The sequence below is a fragment of the Osmerus mordax genome, chromosome 5 (assembly GCF_038355195.1).
Source record: "Osmerus mordax isolate fOsmMor3 chromosome 5, fOsmMor3.pri, whole genome shotgun sequence".
Classification (NCBI taxonomy): Eukaryota; Metazoa; Chordata; class Actinopteri; order Osmeriformes; family Osmeridae; genus Osmerus; species Osmerus mordax.
In genome coordinates, this window is record NC_090054.1 from 14,811,748 (window position 1) to 14,835,716 (window position 23,969).

Sequence of the window (23,969 nt, forward strand, 5' to 3'; positions counted from 1 at the left end):
TGTATAATAGTGGTGTTAGCCAGGCTAGCAGGGTAGTAAATAACTGATGATGCTAACCCAGGCCAGGTCTACATGCCTATGCTCTAAACAGTCTCTGTGTGAGTTACAGCTGTTTACTGAAGCACTCTGCTTTGTTTTTTATATGCCGGGAAGTTACCCAAGAATACTACTGTGCAGAATCAACTGACTGGATATTGAAATGTAATTTTCTATTTGAGCAGTTGAAAATATAGCTAAAGCTGTAATAGCCTAAGCGTTATCATTCCTTACCTTACAGTTTTTTTTATTGTTTAGTTAGGATGGGCATATTTGTTATTCTCCCAATGTCATAAGAAGAAGTCCAGATAAATCCTAACTTTGACCACATCATAAAACTTTATTGAAAGTCACATCCATCTGACTCACACAGTGAACATAATTGCAATTCAGAAATTCATAGTAATCAACCACTGAGTGGTGTTTTGTGTACTGTAAGCAATCACATAGCTAATGGTCCTTACAAGTTTTCTAGTAGCTTTTTCTGCAGGCTTAGATTTGACTGGACTCTCAATATTTGGTCCCAATTTGACTATTAAAACTGTGGTGAAACATTTTCCATAATGCCACTCTTCATATTAATTTACTGATGAGCATTCAGCACATTACAATAATAGGCTGTAAAACTGAATCAACTGCAGAAGAAACAAAAGCAATAAGTGTTCAGATTCAACTTTTTATCTGATGAAACACTGTAATAATAATTTCTAATAAGAAGTCAAATAAAAACAAATGCAGTGCCGTACAAATTGTTGCCTCCTCAGTGACAATAAAACTTACAAAACATTTACAAATATCATCAGACATACATTGAAATACTGAAAACAAAACTGTGATAATTCATTACAATAGAATAGACTTGACAAAATAAATATATTTCATATTACACTGTAGAGTAGCATCAGTCTTTTAACCATATTATCTTTAGTATATTCTCAAGTCAAAGTATGTCTAATTTGGTCTGACAAATAAAACCTCACCAGTAGAAAAGAAAAAGCAGAACACGTCCAAAGCGCAGTAAAATTCCAGTATTATGTAATGCAGTTACATACTGTAGGGGGTAAGGGTTAGTTGGACAGTTTATAACAACAGCACTGAATAACTTCATACAGTTATATTATGCACATTAAATTGTTGGCTTTAAATTGAAGTGTATGACCAAACAAAATTCACTTTACAAAGCAGCCTCTGACATTGTACCAGTGGGAGGGTGAAGAAGGAGAGGTCTGACCCTGAACATCAATCATACTGGACATTAACCCCACAGTGGGGTATCTGAGCTTGTTTCAAGGCACAACAAACACTACTCCTACATTATACTCTAATCCAAATAAGAGAGGGAGAAGGATGAGATGAGTTTGAACACCATGGACAAATGTGCCACATCACATTCACCACCATTCAGAATATCACTGTGTTTCTCAAACCTGAACAATGGCTTGTTTTACCTGCAGTAACCTCTAACATATATATGACCTTGTTTTCCATTAAGCAAAGTTGTGAAAATGTGCTTACAAGACAAAAAGCTGCATTTAGGAATTTTAATTGAAAAGTCTAAAGCTCACAAACAACAATGCAACCATAACCAGCTAGATACAGATAACCTTGTGCCATGGCTAACACATTTGAATACACAAATGAGTTTGTCGTTGTGCAAACACTGTATGATCACATCTGACAATATGTTTGGGTGGGTGTTCTCTGTCTCGCCTTTCCTTTACAAAACTAATACTGAACACGTCTTTACAAAAACAAGAAAAAAACCTTAGGGTAGCAAACATTTAAACTTCATTGCTCTGAGAAATACCAAACAGACCTGTGGGATAATAGAAGATTCTAGGCTGGTTAATCTCATAATGACAATGGTTCAATATACAATAAGGCATTTAAGAAATGATATTCCACATCAATATGGATGCATTTTACCCTAGACAATTTTTGTCCTCATCGCAACCATAAAACAGCCTGGTAGCCGGCCACATTTGTTAGGGAGAGTGTCAGGACGTTGGATGTACAACAGTCGAGCCTTCAGAGAGTCGTGATGTATCTCTGCCGTGGCTCTGAGTGAACGGTTTCTGTGCGCTGGAGGCTGTGCAGACGCTGAGCCAAGGTGCCCCTCATCTCTCTCCGTATACATGCAACATCCTCTTTCCCTCTCCCCCTCATTGATTTACATCCACTTTCTTTGTGACCTTCTATGGTGACTCCATTCACACCTTCTTCTTCTTCTCTCTCTCTCTCTCTCTCTCTCTCTCTCTCTCTCTCTCTCTCTCTCTCTCTCTCTCTCTCTCTCTCTCTCTCTCTCTCTCTCTCTCTCTCTCTCTCTCTCTCTCTCTCTCTCTCTCTCTCTCTCTCTCTCTCTCTCTCTCTCTCTCTCTCTCTCTCTCTCTCTCTCTCTCTCTCTCTGTGTGTCTCTCTCTCTCTCTCTGTCTCTCTCTCTCTCTCTCCACCACGCTATTGTTCATAGACTGGGGAGAGACAGGAGGCATGTGGGTGGGTTTATAATGAAACAAGACCCCTACGGAATCAACTTCCTGTGGGTTTGCACTGGTGGAAAAACCCAAACACTCATTGTCAAAATAAATTCCAGCACCATTTGTGCTCTCTTATGCAACACTCAGGGTACACTTGCTTCCGTCCAATCATGGTGTGACTACTTTAATCCCAACAGTTGGTTTATTTTTCCTAGAGTCTCATGACAGTGGCATACCTGAATAACCTCCATAGTGCGGTAAAAACAACAAACGTTTTCAAAAGCTGACTACCAACAGTTCTGATATACAGTATATATTCATACACATGAAAGTCCAAGTTCCTCATCTTCTGTCATTTTGAATTGTAGAGTTGTTTGTCCTGAAAACAGGTATGGTCCTTGCTTTCAGGACAGCAACAGATCCTAAGCAAATAAGGCCATTCATATGGCTTGTATTTCTCTCCTCCCTTTAGCATTGTTAGCATGTGTACAGCATGTGTGCTGTATGTCTGTGGAGAACCTCACCCCCCCTGGAGTGTCTGCGGGATGTTCTGATGGCCCCGCAAGTTAACCGTGTCACGACGTAAGACAACTAGGTCTTACTTGAGTCCAACAGAAGGGCCAAGCCTACAGGGGATGTCTATGAAGGTCTTTGACAAAACCAACACGAGTGCAGAGTTTGGCTCCGCCTCCGTTTACGTGCTCCTGTAGGTCTTTATGATGTCTTTGATTGTCCTCCTGCAGATGGGGCAGCAAGCGTTGGCCATCTTCTTGAGCTTGAGGCCACAGGCGTAGCAAAGACACATGTGACCGCAGGCATACAGCACAGTGTCCACCATGTTCTCATAGCAGATGGTGCACTCGTCACTCCACGACCCTGAGCACGATGGGAAGGTAGGGGATTCTGGGTGGCTGGAAAAGGGAGAGCTGGGAGTCGTACCTGTTGGAGAGGTTAGATCATTAGTCGTTCCATATATACAGTGCCTTTCAAGGACATCCTGGTAACAGCATACACAACTGTACACAATGTAACAGCAGTAATGGTATACTATTTACTTGCAAAAAATGAATCCATTAACAGTAGAAGAGGAACAGAGGAAGATAGAGAGGAGAAAGGGGAGAGGGATCATGTGACTATACTGTAAATATAGACTTTTGTTAGAGTTGATGTACAGAAAGAAGCACGACAGTATGAAGGTCAATTACGATACATAATAGAACCAATGACAGAGAGAAAGAGAAATGAGAGAGGGCTGGAAAAAAAGGAAATATGTCACCTGTAGAGCTGCTGAAGGGGGGAGGGTAGCTGGCGTTGAGGTTGGTGTTGAGGTTGATGTTGAGGTGCGTGTTGAGGTTGGGCTCAGAGCTGCCACTGCACATGAGGGTGGGGGTGTTGGGAGTGCAGGACGGAGAGCTGGGGACAGAGGGCCCTCTGAGATCCGTGTGTAGGGACGTCCCTGGGAAGAAATGGTGCAAAGTCAAATGCCATCCTGGTGAAAATGGCTTCTCTCGGTTGAGTCGATTTCAATCACTAAACCGGATTTCAATCGACGCTGACAATGAGCAGAACCTCTGTGCCACGTCAGTGCCTGTGTGAGAACGTGCACGAGGGGGCGTGCAGACCTGCACACACACACATGCTGACTGGAGATGTGTGTACGTGGTGTGTGTGGGAGTCTGTGAGTGAGTCAGACACTGACTGTCCCTGTGGGCAGGAAGCAGTCTCAGCTTGGTTGCCGTGTCTGTTCTGTACCATTCCCTTTCTGCTCCCAGCACTCAACCTCACGTTGGCATAGGTCTTCATACTGGCAGCTCACTTCAGGACAATAGCTGTGTCTATTCCAAATACACAGACCTAGTATGTCTGGTTGGCACTCGACAGTTCTATTGACAGTGTCCTTCAACTGTCGATTGTAAATCAGCAAGGAAACTGTCAGTTGCCTGGCGTAACAGGTCTCTTATGTGGCCAATGGATAAACACTTTAGATACAGCCAAACAAATGAGACATGATTTCCCCATTTGATTCAGTACCCTCTACCTCCATATCTCGCTGTAAGGAGTTGACTGATTTCACTAAGATTAAAAGCAAACAGATGGTCAAACTAGAAAGAAAATCCATTTGAGACACATTCTCATAAACCCTATAGCTATGACAAGAATGTACACAAGCTGATGTGTACTGTAACAGGCACTAGTGCTATAGAGAGGAGCCAGTATTCCTCCCTGTAACTAGACCACCCTAACAGGTGATCTCTCAGTTTCAATCTACATAAACAACCCTTGTTAGCCTTTTCAAACTGAGCTTCATATGGTGGCCAGGTTTCTGCCTGAAAAACTGAACTGGGTATTGGAGAATGGGAGGAGGAGAGGGAGAGCAGGGTCAGGTATTGCTATCTAAACCTTTTTAATGGTTAACTATGCAATCTTTTACACACATTCAGACACCCGTTCAATGCAGACCCTTCATTCGATGCGGGTAAGGGTCGGAGGCAATCCATCTCTCACTTGTCATCGTTTGCATCCTCTCTCAGAACAAGACACAGAGGGCTCAACCATGTTCCCGCCCTCATCTTAAGAAAGTGACAAATGGGTATGCTACGCACATTTTATACTTTGCCACATGTTCAGCTATACACCAAATTCTTCTAATTTTGCTAGCGTAAGACGTCACGTGTCTGGAGTCTTTGCGGTTCCTTGTTCACAGCCACAACAGACTCCTACAGTGTTGATAATAGAACTTTACACCCTTAACATGACCTCTGAGTCTTTCTTCACAGCTGTTAGTAAACATCCTGGTCACCTCTAAAAGTAGATCAGATGTCCTTCATGTCTATTCATAACCCCTTTCATCTGAGCCAGCTTTCACATTTGACCATCATACGAATGGCCTCGTGGCCCTTTCATCTGGAATGGGCAGCCTGTGAATGTGTTTGGGTATGCAAGCAGAGCGGGAGGTCTGTGTGTGGAACCAGATAAATCCACAGTGGTTATGTAGTCTATGCATGCCGGCTTTCACCACATACTTATCTACATGAGGGATCTGTGCCGATGTAATGGAGTCTTTTTTTGGTGACCACATCGTTATTGAAGAGATTTATAGCATTTCACCACACAAATGCACATGCAAACAGATTCACAGACAGAACCATTCAGATATGCACAGGTATACAAAAGGGCTCCGGTTTTATTAGTATCTGTAGACTCAATCATGTTTGGTTCTACTAAGATATTCAAAATGACTGAATAAAAATGAAAGACATTACAGACTGGATGACCCAGAAATATTCGAGGAACTCCCATCTGGTCTATTTCACAACCACAACAACACCCGCCACTAAAAACTGCCACTTTCCGAGGTGGCTACATGTTTCCACGGCAACGAACAGAGTGCCGGTAGCAAGTGGGTGGAATGGGACGTCACGAATGTGCTCCCCACAGCTATGGCGGCTAACAAGGCGCGCTCGCTCCCTCCTCAGTGTCTCTAGGTGACTAGGAGATAGACAGAGAGAGAGAGGAGACAGAGGGTGAGAAAGAGAGAATGAGGGAGAGGGTGAGAGAACGAGAGAGAGAGAACACGAGGAAGGGAGGCCTGCCGTTAGAGGGACATGGCGTGGGTGGCAAACCCGATGTCTGAAGACTGCAATTATATTTTAATAATGCAGATGGAGGGCAACATAAGCAGCAGCTAGATCCAGCATCCCACTCCTGATAGATGATGCTAGCTGGCTGGCTGCTCTGGGCCCACGCAGGCCAGAAATAACCTCCTCAGCCCTCAGCCCCAGTCTGACACACCACTGGAGAAGAGAAGAGAGAACAGGTTATGGCAAAGAAAGGGAAACACGAAATTGAATAACAACTAATCGTAGCCCAAAATCTTTTATTGATCAGATATCAGGAAATATTTCGTTTCTCTTTGATCCAGTATTTTGAAAGGATTCAAACGGATTGAGTCAGAATCCTCCTCATTAACAAGTTGGCCAGAACACAAAGCCAGGCTGGGAGAACAGGGTATTCAAACCCGGCCTGATGACAAATCAACGGAGCTTGTTAACAAACTCAAGAGCACTCACATCTGTGCTTACAGGCTGCAGGCTGCATCACAGCCAGTTCAGATCGGAGTGATAAATTGCAGAATAAGACTCCATCAAATGGATGGCTCTACAAACAGGGTGACTTTGAGACAAACCAGACACCGTGCCCGGTGCCACTGAATCACGAAATATACATCATCTATGTTCGTTACTTTGTTTCAATCTGTAAACAGTCATTTCAATTCAGTACAATTCAGTTTGTAGTGGAGAATCTCCAGCAAAAACAACCTCTTCTCCTGTTCTCTGGGTGTGGTGAATAGCAAGGCTGCTTACAATACACTTCCACTCTTGAATCAAGTGAAATACTGTAGCAGAATCACTGAAAAGCCAAGTGAAATGAAATACGACTTAAGCCTCCACATCTTGTCATTAATTCCAGCACCCTGGGCTGTCAGACGTTATTTATGGCATGTTATGATTCGGGTAATTCATCATGCGGGGGTCCTGAAGCCCCTCATCTGCCCCCCGGTCTATAGGCCTGGCACTACAAAAACAGTGGGAGATGGCTTCAGTCAGTCCTACTGTAAGTTTAAGTTTTCAAGACAGAATGGCCTGCTATTCGCTGTGCTAGACTGCGCATCATCTGTTAATTCTAAACTGGGGACAACTCGCAGCTACTGTTTGGGTGAGATGTGGTTTGACTAACAGTAACGTGTTCAACAGCATTTGGTTCAGTGCCATTCCATGTTCCATTCCAATTCACATATGCCTCCTCATAGTCCTAATCCTATCAATCCATACAATTCCACAGTCCATTTTATTTGAATACCATTAAGTGGCCCTGTGGGAAATTTCCATTTGTTAAAGTCACATTCAATCCTAAATGATACTAAATCGAGAAACTGAGAGCAAGTGAAGATTGAGCACTTGCCTTCATTATTAAACTGTGGGTGGAGAAGAGAAGTGCCAAGAGAGATGTGCAGCTCAGAACAGAGGGAGAGGAAAACTATTTCATGACTTGGCTATGCAGGAATTCAACCTCGGCAGGTTATTCAAGGATCAGGCTCTGCAGTAATTAATTCTTAATGGAAAAAGCCACTTTGAACTGGGAGGTTAGTGCTTTCTAAAGTCATAGAAACCTGACATAGAGATCAAAGATAAATTTGAACGGTTTCAAAATGTCCATTAGCAAGGCACATTTTTGTTCACCTAGCATTAATGTCAAGATTTCAAATTCAAATCCGTGTTAATCTAATGAGAGGCTAGATTTGTGAGAGAAAAGTACTATTATACTACAATAATATACTTTCAATTATTATAGAATTTTTTTTAATGAGTCAAACTTACAAAGATACAGGCATAGAGAATTTCACTCACCTAGGATCCTGAGTTGTGTGAGGACTCCATGAAGGCCAAAGAACATCCAGAGAGGTCTGGAGTTGTCCACACACACCTGCATCCCTGCGTTGACCCCATTCTGGCTGAGCAGGACTTCCCCCTCACTGTTCACCACGAAGCCTAGGATGTCCCCACTGTGCAGGGGTGCTGCGACCCGGCACACAGCCCAGAACTCCTTCCTGTCCACCAGGGCCTCGGGGTTGTAGGGCAGGTCACTGGGCCGCAGACAGCCTGGGTCACATGACGTCACGCCGTAAGACAGGGAGCCCTGGCGCACGGCCGACCCCGCCTTGGTCACCTTGACGAACACGCTCTCGCCAGGGCGGGGCGGGCGGCTGGTGAACACCAGCGTCCTCTCCCCCTCGCCACTCCTGGGCTCCAGACGCACCGCCGTGTGCTCGTCGGGCAGCGCGGCGTGAGCGCCGTGGAGCGGGTGGAAGTGCAGGTCGCTGTCCAGCAGGGGGGGCAGGAGAGAGCACTGCTGGGAGTTCTGGGAGTTCTGGGGGACGTGGCAGGAGGAGGTGGAGGAGTGGAGGGGGTGAAGGCGTTCCTCCGACCCGGCCTCCTCCTCTTCCTCCTGCAGCTCCTGCTGCTGCTGCAGGCTGAGGTCGCACAGGCTGATGGAGAGGCGGTGGTCATCGGGGTCCCGGCGTAGCGAGGTGCGGTGGGCGGGGGTGAAGGAGCGAGGGCGGAGGCAGTCCAGAGGAACCATCTCACTGTCTGTAGACAAGACAGAGTTAAGCTCTTTAACGTGTTTTCCTATAAAGGATATTTTGATAAAATATTGGGATATATATCATGAAGCGTAGCACCGCTACTTTGAAGTATGTGCATTTGCATATTTTTCCTCACTAAGAGAAAACATTTAGCACACAGAGATAAACAAATACCTACAGTACATGTTGGTGTGTTCCCTAGTAGAGGTGTTAATGGGCGGACATTGCTGGGGGGCAAACACCATATCACTATAAAGACAACCGCTTCATGTACCAGCCACAACATGCATGATTCAGCTGAAGCCATCATAATGTCCGTGAAGCGCAACTGATATCTGAGAGCTACAGTTGTAAGCGCTAGAGTCTACTCATCCCAGCTGTCCACTCACTACAGCTGAACCACACCCAAGCACGGTGAACTTGGATTCCACCCTGTATAGCCATCCATTCCCAGCTCACCAACTCTGTCGTAGAGAACCAAACTCCTCGTATCCACACACACAGTCTCGATGGAATGTTATGAAGGAATGCACCCGCAATTAGAGACCGGGATCTGGAACGTGGATTTTGTAAAATGTACTATATGAAAAGCCTGTGGTTAATAATATTTTATTGGAGCCCTCGCTCATTTGCAATGACTAATCAAGCCACAATAGCCTCATTATTCTTTTCAAAGAGAGGCACATGTTGTCAACTCTAAACAAGTTGAAACCATGTGAAGCTAGAGGTCTATACTTCACATCCCATACAGCGGCCACAACTAAATTCCCGCTATATAAGTACTGTAATGTGCCTCACCTTCAGAAAGTATCTGTATGTGTCTAGGTGTTAAAGGCATGGTCCTTTCCGGTCACTGAGAAGAAAATACATTTTTAAAACACCGCAAATATCAGCTTTCCTTTGGCCGTGCCACAACTCAATAAATCACCTGCTGCGGTCTAATTTAGCTTGCTGTTGAATGTAATCCAAACAGCAGTTCATAGATAGAGAAAGCCAGCCAGCCAGTCTGTCCAGGCCGAGGCCCAGGCTTGGGTGGTAGCGACAAACTGAGGTGCATCATAGCATGCTTTGGGAATCAGCTGCCAAAATTAACTTGGCCCTCCAAACGTTGACTAAAATTAGCCCCATTGGACATGTGAGAGGAGTGCGAGGTAGTGGCCAGGGGTTGACTGAATGACAGAATGGCTCGGAGTCACTTCATGGATTTGGAAGGATGAATAAATGGAAGCGTACTTCCAGAGAGTACAAATTTCCTTTCTCATGCTTATTATTCTGCCTAACCAATTGGGCAGTACTATACATACACAAAACTACTTCACAGGCTCGGCCATTTTATGATGTCAAATGGTATGTTCTTGTGTAGGTGACTATGCTTAGCAGGCATTTGCTGCTTGATTGAGTGTCCATCCGCCTCATTTCAGGAGAGAGAGAAGCTCTGCCACCTCAACCCTTTATCATGCATGGCCAGCACATCTCCGGTCCCAGATAAACTGCTTGACCCTAATTACTTCCCTTAGTCAAGAGTGCCCACAAACAACCACCAGGGTCAGAGAAGTAGCTGCCTTATCTACTTCAAGGCAAACTTAGCTGAAATTGTTTGCGAGATAAAACGAAGCCTAAAGATAATGTTGCCTGTGCAGCCTCCTGCCTCACACACGCAGGCTTCCCTTGTCGCTGTTTGATATTTATATTAATATCATTCCAATGGCACATATACCACGGCAAAATGGAAAAATTCTGTCTTGGCTCAAACTACGGCTGTTTTATTGCAGCTGACACTAAGCCAAGTGTGATTAACATGGGAGCTGAGGGTTTCGAATTGGGTTCCTCTCAGATGGAGTGCTTTGTGTTTCACTGGCTCCCCTCATTAAAGTGTCAATCATACACAGACAGGTGCAGGCTTGCATCATTTGTCCTCTGATGTTGGTTTGAAGCTATTGTGTCGGAAAATGAAGCGCGGCATTCATTGTGGTCTTTGGTTTTTACTGGTTCATTTGGCCACACTTGAAGTTGAAGTTCTTGAATGGGAAGAGAACATTTTAATCACATTTTCAATAACGTCAGAAAACAATGGCGATGATTAAGTGTGTGAATTCCTTATGTGAGTCTCTGAATAGCTGTTTAAGGTACAGTACACAGCATAGCCAGTTCTATTAACAATTAAACAAACTAAGCATTTCTGTCAGCCATCAAACACTGATTGAGCTTTTGGGTTTCAGTCACTGTTTGTCAGGATTGACGGACAACTAGTGAGTCCTAAAAGTCAGTCCAGGATTATTAACCATATATAACCATGTCTGGAGGGGGCTTTTGGGAGAGGTGAGGTGCCCCTTAGCTGACAGAAGCATGACCAACCAAGTGGAGTGAGGAAATGGAAACTGAGAGACTCAGTCACCACAAACTAGTTAGACCAGTTGAGGACTGAAATGTGAAACTCTGGAAAAGATATGGAGGTAGAACTTAGAACTTGTTTCAGTCAATACATGTCCTACTCTGTCTGAATTGACATCCAAGGTGGACTTTAATCTTAAAACAGGCTTGGAAAATGTATATTTTTCCAGGTGTCTGTAGCTTATGTACAGTAGTTCTGTTTGTTGTACAATTAAGTCCAGGTAGAATGATCAGTTGGAGGGAGTAAAGTAATAATAATTTTGAATAAAGTTTAATAAGCATTTTTCTCATTCACTTGGATGGATCTACTCAGGCTGTACTCAAACAAGCTAGTCCTGTCTCTCAAACTCAAAACAAGAACAAGAACAAGCAAAATCCAGATGATTCCTGACCCCTGTATTTCTTCATCACTGCCATGCAAAATATGGATCTGAAAGAGTCTCAGTATTACTTAGTGGGAGAGTTTTGCAGGTATCCTTTTTTAGTCTTCCAAAAACGCCAGAGTGGAGCCTTGCGTGCAGCTGGGAGCAGCCTGAGACTGCTTGATTCATTCCTTAGCATAGTCTAACTGGATTAGGGGGCTTTTGGGAGTTTTAGCGAGAGTGTGGCTGCAACCTCCACAAGGTCAGTGTTCCCTAGTGTTAGGTGTCTGTGTGTGTGCGTGTGAGCGGTGGGATTTGCCATAAGTATGCATGGCTAGAGGGCCTCGGCGCTGTCCAGAGTGAGTGAGGTCATCCATCAAGAGAGAAAGAGAGAAAGGGGTGAAGGAATGGGGGGGAAGGGGGGGGGGGGGCTCTCGGTCCCAAAAAGGAGATAAAGGGGCTTTTGCTTATCAAGAGAAAAAAAGGAAGGGCCCTTGGGAGAATCCACATCGATGAGCTTTTAAGGAGTGGTATCCTAGCTTAGATAGTGGCAGGAGGGTGGGACTGTATGTGTGTGTGTGTGTGGGGGGGGGGTGTGCGTGTGTTTGTAAATGTTTGCATCATGGAAAGGGTGTGGAAGGGGATTGGAAGGGTAGATGCTTGGTATTGACATGTATGTACATGCCGTCTAGGTCTATTTGAATGAACTCCGATACTCCAATATACCAAAAGTAACAGGAGATACGTAGCGCTTTTGCGAGACCAAGTTGAAATTCTTTGGTTGGGTGCCAGAGGCTTCCTCTAGAAAGAGGAGTTGCAGGTTGATACATTGCTGCTTGAAAATAAAGGGTGCACTTTAGGATGACACAAGGGAACAGTGAATGTCCCATCTATTATACTGGATTTATTTAGGCCTAAAATGTTTTGGGTTAAGGGTTTTGATATTTTCAATGGATAAATGTTTCTTCAACTTTTCGTACATGTTTGATCGTTCCTATTTGAATTTGAACATTGGATATTTATGCTGTATTGTATGGGCTATGTCTATTTGCATAACCCTTTTTACGGCTTCGTAGCTTTCTACAAGTAATGGCTTCAACTGGCTCTTGTTGTTAAAAATGTTCAGGGATAGATAATGTTTCCTTAATTACAGTCTCATCTCATGTTATGGCCAAGAAGAGACACGGATGAACCCCAGAGAAAGCTGGAACCTTCTCGAGTGTTCTCTATGATACTGGATTCTCTGGCCATGTGAAAGTGATTAGGTTCTCTCTGAAGGCTTCTCTCTGTATAGGCAGAGCCCCCCAGATTCTGACCTGACAGAATCCATTACTATTTCCATTATGATTTCACTGCAAATCTGGTCGATTCCATCCGGACTTGAGGAGCAACAGCCTGCCTGGAGACATTTATTTTTGTTTAACAAATCAAATACATTTGAAGCGCTGAGGTCATTTGAAAAAGAGCTCTCTCTCAAATACGCATAAACTCTATTGTAGCTCACGTATATAAATGGATTGCAAATAAAGTTGAAGGAGAAACATTCTTTCCAAATATGTATCTGTAAAATTTACTTTAATCCAAGTTAGATGAAAGTACTATTTATTTCATGCTTTGTTATATGGCAATGATTATACCAAAATTGTCCCTTAATCCTTGGGATATCACCTTTAGTATTCATCATTTCCAAACATCCACAAACCTAACTTTCTCAAACCTTCATAAGAACCTTACCAAAGAAGGTAACGATGCAGAACTTTATAAACATCAGCAACCTGCAAGTTCTTTTTCCCAAATCCAAATGCAACTCTAATCATGTTTAAATGTCCAATCACTGAGACAGACAACATTTGTCCATGATGAATGACTGTGATCAGTAGACTCAGGCAAAACAGGAGAGAAAGAGGGAATATACAAAGAAAGGAGTGGGGTAGTGAGAGAGAGTGCAGGGCAGTATGATTCATGATTTCAACCTGATTCTGCCACAAAACTCATGCTCAGTGAATTAGCAAAATGTTTATATTATGTAGACACTTAACATCCCGTCCACCTCTCCCTCTCTTGGACAACTGGCTAGACTTTGAACAGATGAGTATGCACATTGTTAGTTCCTCTCTAAACTACAGTTTTATTACTTTTGGACGATACTCTCTCTGTCCCAATAATTAGAAGTATTAGTACAGATTCGTCTCACCGGAAATTAGTCACAAACCTCACGAACTTCCATCAATCATCACCCTGTTCCAAGTCCTGTTCCAATCCACTAAGCTTAGTTGTTCCAGCCAATGAACAGTACACTGCACACTACACATCATTTATCAGAATAAATACATGAAAATATTTGTATTGAATTTAGTTTAATGGCTTAAGTGTTGCTGGAATATGTTCAGTCGGATGGTACTGTATTGCTAATGCTTCAAGAAACTATTTTGTCTCACCCTTGCAGAACAGACCAGCTTAGTCTAACTCGGTATGGCTGGCTGGCTTACGGGCTGGTTGGTTGACTGCTGTAACTTGATTGTACCTATCGGATCTCTTGTGATTTAAAGATATTTATATTCTCTGATTAAGACCATCTGCAGCCATTAATAACATCCCTAGTGATGACATGTGAAAGAAAGAAAATCCTGTGTCTGCAAATGCTTATAAAACTAAACACAAAAAGATAGAGCTACATAATAGCAACCAGCCGAGCTCCAAAATTTATTTTTGCATTAAAACAGCTTTTTGTAAAAGTGCATCCATAAAACTGATTAAATCTGATCAAAAGTTTGTATGATGTGAGGGCCCTTGTCTCAGCATTTCCCTTCAATGCCTCTGAAAATCTGGCCACTATTTTTGAATCCTCACTGATGACTACAGGGACGAATGTTAGCTATCCTTAGCTTCAGGCCTCACTAACACTTTGTCAGTGATAGTGACTCATTTTACTTCAGTAAACAAACTTATTTCTCTCAGCGACCCACTTTCATCAAAAGAAACATATTCACTGATGAACAAAGTGCAATATTTACCCTGTAAGCAAGCTAGCACACCTGTGACCCACTGATATCACAAAGACTCATTGATTCATCCAAAAAGTGGGTATGCTTAGACCACAATCATTTCAAACATTCTGTTTCATCTTGAGAAACAGATGACTCATTCAGTGACATGAATTTGGTTTCGGTTCCCATACACCTCCCTAGAAAAGCAGCTACTTTATCTAAAACAAGAAGGGGGACTTTTTGAAAATATTTTTAGACAGCAACATTTGTTTAGACAGCAGTTACTGCTGCCTTCAATATAACAATACCTGTGATAAGCAACCATAAAAACAAAACAAAAGCACCAACTTATTATTGTAAGGAAATAGCCATTTGTTCCCCCTGTTTTCCCTCTGAAAGCACATAGCTATGTATACTATTGCTCGCAGGAACATTCTGAATAGATATGTCATTCAAGCAAATACTGTACAATGTGCTGAACGAGCTTTGAAATACCCATTCTGTATGAAACATAATGTAATGTATGACAGGAAACCTTTTCCAAGTCTTTCTAAAGGTCTTTTGATGTGTTCCTGCATGGTGCCTTGAGCCAGGAGGTCTGTACCATGCAACAAGCACACTTACTCTGCCTGTATTGATATCTGTGCTAGTGGGACGAGTGTGATGATGTAACAGATCTTTCTTAAAATTGCATGGGCAGCATTGTTGGTCTGGACTGCCCCCTCCCCCCCACTCCCCAAGGCTCAGTTTGATTCCAGCAGATTCATTTAGCTGCCCTCGTTATGCAACAGCATCTCAGCTTTCAAGCAGTCTCACCAGTCTGTGGCTCACCTCTGACTCCCTGCATGGGTGGCTAGCTACTGAGATCTGCTTCCTTGGTAGCAGCTTAGACAGGGAACAACAGTGTGCCGGAAACCTCCTCGAGGGGCCTGAACAAGACCCTTTCGAAGCAAGTGCAACTGCACAAGCACCATTACTAACATAAAAAAACAAGGTCGAAGGAAAGCTTATGAGTGCATTAAGGGAACAAATGGTGAGTGTTTGGTGAAAATGAATGTGACATGCTTCAACAATGTGACATATATCAGCGTTTGTATTTTTAATGTTTTGGCGGTATCAAATGAGTTTAACCTTTAAGTATTTTCATTCCGAATCGTCATCTTTATCCCCTTATACAACATAACCCTGCATTTGCCCATTTCTCCAAACATCAGTCAAATCCCTCTATCATCAGGAAGGATATTCATTTTTAGAACAGCGTGGTTTCCTAAGGCCTGGTGCTGCACTGAACAACTGCAGTGGTTACACTAACGTGCCCTGACATGTGATCAGGGACACTTGAAAAATCAATCCATCAAATAGGAGAGGCAGATTAGCAACCTATTCAGAGAGAGGACATGAGCAGCTACAGCCTCGCACTCGCTGGGCCCTTTCCTGAGAGACGGCTGAGATGGTTGGTTGAAGCTCAGTTAAAGGCTAGGAGTTAAAGATGCGGTGTTTAAGTCACTGACATGGCATGGTGCAGGCATTGGTTCTGTGTGGGGATGTGGGGAGTAGAACTAGTCTGAGGATGATCACGATTATTTCGATCATCTCAAATGATGTCATCGCTTACTCGGAACACTGTGTGTCGCAATCATAACAATGAAGCCACCCGATGACTACGATACTCGGTTCTTATTCATCACCATGTTCGTATGTGCTGACTTTTCAATTGTTTTCCATGTTACTTCAAAAACCCAATCAAGGTCATCTGTCTGGTCAAGTTTAAAGCAGTGTTTGTTCACTAACTTCACTCCATATGGTCCCTGAAGAAAACAACTTCGATTGGACTGAAAAAAAAACCTGCATTGCAGATTTCATGATAGGTTGACCCAAAACAGGTGAAATTTGTCCACATTTACCAGCTGTCGTTGCGTTAATGTCAGCCCTTAGTGTAAGCATCATTAACTACAGAAATGTTCTCTCCCCTTCCCTCCTGCCCCGTTAAAGGAAATTGAGCACATGCACCAGTTCACCAGGGCAGCCTTTGATGTGGCCGTCCATATTTCAGGAACTAAGTGCTTCTTGAACTGCCGCCAACTGCTGGGGCAGTTCTAGGCCTTTGAGATATACCATGCTCTTGACTGGTGACGTTCTCAGGCTATACAGGAGGCCTGATAGTGAAGTGACCCTTCAGTTGATGCAGGACTAAGACTCCTCTGCTTTATTGGGGAGGGGACTGTGTTCACACTGAAGAACTGGAATGTACTTGTGACCTACAGGCACAATGTATTCAACTGAGGCCAATCCCTCATCACACCCTGAAAGTAGCATCAAGCCTTCAATAACTATAAAAATGTGATAATTTCTCTAAATAAATCTGGTCATACGAGGCTAATCATGCAAATGTATAGTTACAACACCCTGGAGGTGAGCTAATACTGAGAACCAAGATCTTCAACCAGGACCAAAACCCTAATCCTCACCCAACATTCCACGGGCTGTCACGTCTGGGAAAACTGCCTCAGTCTCCTTGTACGCTGACATAATCTCACCCCAAGTCTGTCGAGGAACCAGAGCTCTGTGCCATGTCATCGCAGCTCGCTGCCATAAAGCCAGTGAACTCCAGATAGTGGCACTCTGGTGCTGGATAGCACACGGCCAATAAGGAGATAGCACGCGGCTTGTGTCAGCCAGCGCCATCAGAAATAAGGTTAAATGGCACTATCTAGACAATAGGAGCCTCTTCTATTTTTATTAACTGTGATGACAGCATTCCTGCTTGTAGAGAGGGGGAGTCAATTCTTGGAAACGATTGACTAAATGTTGATTGAAGTATTAAAGGCCTTGGAGAAAATCTCCTACAATGTACTTCAGGTTTGTTCAGCTTTTTTCACTGAACAAAAGTCATTGTTCAGCACATACCAGTTTGTCATTTAGCTGGTTGAAACTCCTTTCAACGGTCAACTCAATCTCAATCAACTAAACACAAAACAATCTTAAACCAGTATTTGAAGTCTGGGCGGGAAAAATGCCCTTAACTACATCAACTTGTTTGAGGTAAAAACAGGATGGTTTACTTTGGTCCTGACATTCCCAAATTCCTCTTTTGTGGAATTCATTTGATTCTGGCAACTCTGCACACAATCTTATCTGTCAGATTCTTTTTTTTTCCATTGGACTAATTTGATGTGGGAGACCTTGTGTGTGGGAACCTTTATGCCGTACTGCATCGGTAACAGGACACTCTAAACACAATTTACTGACTAGACTGTGATTCAATGGGTTGGACTTCACTCAGCCCTTCCTATCAGGTGTTCTGCAGTGCATTATATAAAGAACCTCCACAAGCTTCCCCCCTTCCACTAACTCACCCAGAAGCTGGACCCCTCTTGTCAGGCCGTAGACATCGATTAGGGCCCAGAGGGGCTCAGAGGCATGGACCCCGCTGAAGAACAACATGGGGCTGGAGTCGTTGATCCGGTAGAACACCCGGCCCTTCTTGTCTACCCAGAAGGAGAGAATGTTGCCCTCGTTGGAGAGCTCCTCAGGCAGGGCCTTCGCCCAGAAGCCTGACTGGGAGACCAGATCAGGGCAGGCGTACTTGGGCAGATTGTCTGGATTGATCCTGGATGGGTCTTTGGAGGTGAAGCCCAGACGCAGAGCACCACTCCAGCAGCATTGCTTCTTTGTGATCTGTAGAGTAACAATGTGTTCAGGTGATTGTACTGTAGTTCAAAGACAGCTAATACATCATGTATGTATTATTTGTGTCAATCAGCAGTCAACAGGAAAGTATGTAGTTTCTTAATTGTTCCAACCTATAACAGAGCATTGTAATGGGGAATTGTCATACAATATTTGTATTTTATTTATGTAAAGAGAACGACAAATTCTTGTGAACATAAGTTGAATGTAGTAAATAAACAACAACCAAAATAACAAGAGAATCTATTTTTGTCTTGGTTTATCTAATTTGAAACAACTATTTGTATTGCATTTGCTGTTCGAGATAACAGTATGGCTCACATGGTAATGTTTGTCCCGCTCTTTTCCTTTTGAGACAGAGATGGATTGATAGGTGGAGTGGAAACTTAGGATAAGACTCTGTGGCCCACACAGGAGTAAGGGCATAAGAGGACAGATGGCAGAAACCGAGAAGGAAGAATAAGTACGTGCGGGAGAGAGAGAGAGAGCGAGAGAGAGAGAGAGAGCGAGAGAGAGAGAGCGAGAGAGAGAGAGAGAGAGAGAGAGAGAGAGAGAGAGAGAGAGAGAGCAACCCCCTCATCTGGAATAGGATTTTCCCCCAGTCATGGTTCACATACCTTCAGCCTAACCTGTTCGTACACGGCGATGGGCCGGTTACTGAAAGTAATGGCGTTGCAGAAGCTGCCCTGCCTCTTCACTGTCCTCTGGGCCAGGTCCATGATGATCTGAGATCCCTTGGCACTAGGGTGGAAAAGCAAGGGGAAGGAGGCCAGGCTGCCACACTGAGGCAGAGGCAGGCAGCGCTTGGGCTTGTGATGGCATCGATGGGAGGTGGTCGGGAATGGCCCACCCAGAGAATCTGGAGGATCAATATGGGGGCCGACAATTAATTCAGAGTAGATATCTATCCAGGAGGGATGTTTTACATGGTCTGGTGTCTTAATTAAACACCAGAATGAACGAACCTTCTCCATATCACCTGTTGTATGCAATGAGCACAAAGGTATGAACTCATGGAATGTTAATATCATAAGACGCCATATAGATAAGATCCACCTCATCAACTAATCATTCCTGTGGCGCATTTAAACATATTTAAATGGGATTCTGTTTCACAAATTCAGCGAGGAGTGAAAGCTAAATTGAAAATGGGTCTATTAGTCATCTAGATTTTCTCCTTGGATTAGAAAATATAAGGATAAGAGCTGTTCTCTTGGTGCCCAGAGAGAATTGTGCAGCTGTGAGAAACTAATTCAAAATGAGGTAATTTCAGTAATTGGTAATCTCCTGTAATAACACCATCCATTTTTTTGTTATTCTACATTCAGCCAAGTTGGCGCTGTTTTGTAAGCCCCAGGTTTATCTACATTACAAAACAAATCTTCAGAGCATTAGTAAGCGGCAACTTAGACACTTCATGAGAAGGTGGGAGCAGTACCTTGTAGATGAACTCACCAAAATGCCTTCAGTAAGCCTAAATCTCTAGATCAATTTTTAGTTGACAATTGTTCTTGGGTTGTAGACAGTATAACAAGTCTGTATGGACTGTCACAGTAAATCTGATGGCTATTCAGTGTGCCTGTCCATAACCATTCGGCAATGTGAGTATCATGAGTGACATTCAGTTTCCTCTCATAAATCTGTCAGCCTAACTTCATTACCAGTGACACAAAATAGGCTTTTCACATGTCTGGCTTTTTGTTCCAGTCTGATAAGATTGGCTCAGAGTCAGTATGAGCACTAAATCAACAGTTACTCCCCTAGGTTAACCTAATCTCCCTTCCATCCATTTACTGCCTTGCATCTTTCTTCAAAGCATTATAATAATGCCAAGGACACCGGCATAGAGGTATTTCTTTGATCATTTCAACAAATAACAATCAAGTCTACATTCAAGGCTTTGTATTGCTGAAGGATTACCTTGGAAATTCCAGAGAAGTGTGCACGTCATGCCTCCCATGATTGTGTGTGTGTGTGCTTGTGTGTGTGTGTGCTTGTGTGTGTGTGTCTGTGTACGTAGGTGTGTAATCTAGACATATGTCCTTAGGAACCAAGTTATTCTTGCTCATCTCCTGTTGAACTCTGAGGGTCAAGAGCTGTTCAGTGTACCCAGGAAACAAATCAATTAGGCTGCTGACTGGTTACAACACGCATACAAATTCCAACAACTCAGGCCATTACAATGTATAATTTTAAGCTCCAAGCCAAATTATTTTAATCAGCCATTAATCAAATTCAAATATGCATAAGATCAATTTAAAATTTGATTGAGTAAATTTGATTGGGCGACAATATAAGAATGTTCTAGAAGAAAAGATGTACTAGTCCCCCTGTTGCCAATAGCAATGGCTGAGGAAAAGTACAGAGCATTTGTACAGTGGTGCCTCACATGCTTTTTGTCTGTGGCCCTGAAAAACAATGTTGAATGACTCTGTGTATGAAGTCATAACAGACACAGTTACCATACTGTATTCATGATGTCATATCATATGTGATGTCTTGACGGAAACAGAAAAGCAGTGTATTGTATTCAACCACTGACCTAGCGCAGGATGATGCAGACCATGTTGAAACTTGGAAAAACAAACACTTTGTGTTGGGACATAGCCCTCTTGGGAGAATCCCACATAGAATAATACCAGGATTTCTGCGACTATTAAAAATTCCAAATGATTATCCCTTTTCAAAACATAGGAATCACAGGGAACAAGGTCTATGTACGTATACCACTGTTAATGTATGCCTGTGTGTCTGACCTGATAATGGTGTCAGGTTTAACATTCAGCAGAGTTTTGCCATGATAAATAATGCTCACACACACACACACACACACACAAGGCTTCTGGAGTCATTGATTGGTCAGGAGTCAGAACAAACAAAAACATCAGTGGGAACACAGAAACCAGGACATGGGCTCTGGATAGATCTGGGACTTTCTATACCCTCATCTCACTGAACAGGCATCAATTTAGCGTGATGCATCAGACATAGAAGTCTTAATGGGGATTCATATTCATATGCAAGGTGCTAGTGGCTCTTGGATGTGTTGTTGAGGCTCACAGATGGAGTCCTGGAGAGCCCAGGGCAGGTGTGTCTGTAGGGCAACACTGGGAGGTACAGGTGGTGGTTGCAGAACTGAATTCAAACTAGCTTTGGTTTTAACTCGCTGGTGGTTATTGTAGTACCTCTGTGTAACCACTGGGGAAACTACACAGGGGTGTGCCCGAGAAGATCAACATATTGTAATAATATGAAAATTCTTATGAAAATGATTATAATATATTAATATTCATGCTCAAAAATAAGTTTCGTACTAAGTATGCTATTGCTTTAATACAGTGTACCAATAATGAATCACGACCTACAAAAAATGCATTACAAACAACTGACTTTGTTGGTTCCAGTATGATCCTTTTAAAGTGGATTTGGCATTGAAGGGCTATGGTCAAATTAGGATAAATGTATGATTCATAAGGTAAATTAAATAGAACATTTACATTCTATAATGCCTAAATCTTAAGGAAACGAACGCACACTACTTTGTTATAAAGCGGCCAAATCTAAATTGCCAATCTATCAGTCTATCAAAGCAACGATTATTTGCGCGTTTATCAACGAGTGTTCAAAATATTACATTAAACATAAGAGTTTTGTCATACTCAAGACAAATTCAGCTCAGATCAACACATTCCAGTTATACATTATGAGCAACTTCACTGTTATTTGCTCAAATAGATAATATGATACAATCAACGATGTGTCAGGTCCAAACGGACCCAAAACCTTTTTCGACTGCAATGAAAAAAAGCAAAATGTATAACACACTAATTAGCCTGCTACATTTTCAATCTGCATTTAAGATACTTTATTCTTTGCATTACATTTTGCTTGAATACTGCTGGTGCATACAATGCAAGAAGGTAGCTTAAACAATGCTTTCGTCCCACACAATTTCCTGATATTTATACATTGCCTAAAACATGTTTATAGACTACTGTAAATTAAAATCGATTTAATTTGGGGATTGTTGGTAGAATACTTGTAGGTTATCGAAAATCTGTCTTTAATCTCAAAATCCTTACCGTACAAGGTATTCCTGGTTATCTGACCTCCCATTATCGTATTCAAGGTGAATTCTTCTTAACAAGCTTTACAGTCGATAGATATTCACAAGGAAACGTGTTTCATTGCTGTCAACATAATTTCCTTCTGTACGTTCATAGAAGTCCCGATGCCGTTTAGCAACAGCGAATCGTGAGTGGCCAGGCTCATTCACATTGCATACTACAGTAGCAGTAGACACACGGGTCCGCACACTGAAATCACACGAACATTTACATAAAGATGGTGGAGGTGGGGCTTCCACCTAAATGATGAACACAAAATATACTAAATGTCAATGAACTACGAATGATAACCACGATGTTTCCTCTGAGTTAATTGAGTTATTAGGCAGAGCAAGATTCATTTCATGCCTGAAGCTGAAGGAGTGAAGGTCCTTACATTTGCTGCTACAGTACATGTATGCTCGGCTTCTAGATACCTGTCGTTGGTAGGTTTTTAACTTAAACGTTTTTAATCAAAAGGGGCATATCTTTCTTTACAATGGTGATCATTTGAAATGCACTGCAAACTAGTTGCCAAAGTGACAGCTGATTAATTTTGAAAGATGGAACACGAAAAAAACAGAGTGCTGTTGGCCAGGTGTCTGCCATACATTGAGGGGTGTTGTTACCACTGGCAGGTACCTAAACTTAAAGTGACTCACACACTGCCCCAGCTTCAGAATCGATGATGTTGTCAGCATGACAAACATTAAAGCATGCTTCTTAATTGTGTCATAGTTTCTTCCAAACGAATCAGAAACTATTTCTCAGATAAAGGGAATTTTGTATTTCTTTGACTGGTCTGCAGACTGCCTGGGTCGACTGTAGCTGTGCCAAATTGGAATCACAGCTAAGGCTGCCAATGGGCGCCTCTCAGAATCATAGTTGTCGCCTCAGCCTTTACGTAACACAAGGTGCAAGCCAATTCTGAGAGATACTGTAGCTTGGCTACCAGTGGGGGCATTGTGTGAAGTCACACTGCTTAATAGGCAAGTGTTTTATGGTAACAGTCTTGGCACAAGAAGGGGATTCAAATAGGATAGCAGAGTTTTTGTTGCATAGACCCCCGTGGCTTCAACATTCATTGATAATGGAGTGTGACAGGCCACCTGACCAGTGGTCTTTACAGTTATTAAACTGATTTAGTGTTTCTGATAAGGAGGAGGATGGAGATATTTTCCTGGGGTAATTCCACAAACGTTAGAGCACAAAGATGGGACCAGCTTTACCATCTGCTTGAATCAGTGAACAAAACAAAGTCTGTAGTCTTTGAGATGATTCAAAAGATATCGATAGAAAAAAAGAGAACGATGATGGATGGCATGTCACAATGAAACAAATGCTATCCACCTGGTAGACTGTACAGACATATACATTGCATTATTGACAAATAGTATCTGCATTAATAGTTGATATCATACTATAAATATCAGTATGTGAATATGAAAATGTCTTTCTTGGTGAGAGCAGCACTATTTGGACTCCTAGGTGTCCACATCTTTCTTATTTGAGGGTAAGACTCTCCTCTCAGGTTGTATATACATCGTGTACAGTCTGGCCTGACGGACAGGTCTCCCTACAGAGGGGTGCTTGTTGAGCAGGAGCTGCCCTGGCAGCAGCTGCTTAGCCTGGTTGGGTGAGTTGGCATGGGGCCTCCCTGGGACATCTTGACAGCTTGGTTTGAGGTCGTCGTACGCCTGTTCTCTCCTGGAGTGTCCACGGGGAAATAAAAAGACCATTCAGCCAAGAGCTTGGATCCCAGTCCCGTGGCCATGTGT

General features: G+C 42.9%; 1 protein-coding gene across 3 annotated transcripts; it reads right to left on the reverse strand.

Moving 5' to 3' along the window:
* Positions 1 to 2,668: 2,668 nt before the first annotated feature.
* On the reverse strand, positions 2,669 to 22,201 carry LOC136943416 (E3 ubiquitin-protein ligase NEURL1-like). 3 transcript variants are annotated; one of them, XM_067236726.1, is made up of 7 exons: positions 22,168 to 22,201; positions 18,703 to 18,944; positions 17,752 to 18,073; positions 7,919 to 8,659; positions 3,845 to 3,966; positions 3,679 to 3,698; positions 2,669 to 3,460 (listed from the first exon to the last, which is right to left on the reverse strand). In XM_067236726.1, exons 1-7 carry the CDS (start codon positions 22,199 to 22,201, stop codon positions 3,205 to 3,207), a joined length of 1,737 nt encoding a protein of 578 aa, XP_067092827.1. In that variant the 3' UTR covers positions 2,669 to 3,204. The 3 variants fall into 3 exon arrangements, with proteins under 3 accessions (XP_067092827.1, XP_067092826.1, XP_067092825.1); XM_067236725.1 differs by lacking the exon at positions 3,679 to 3,698 and having other exon boundaries at positions 2,669 to 3,449; positions 3,817 to 3,966; XM_067236724.1 differs by lacking the exon at positions 3,679 to 3,698 and having other exon boundaries at positions 2,669 to 3,449; positions 3,787 to 3,966.
* Between the last annotated feature and the right edge of the window lie 1,768 nt (positions 22,202 to 23,969).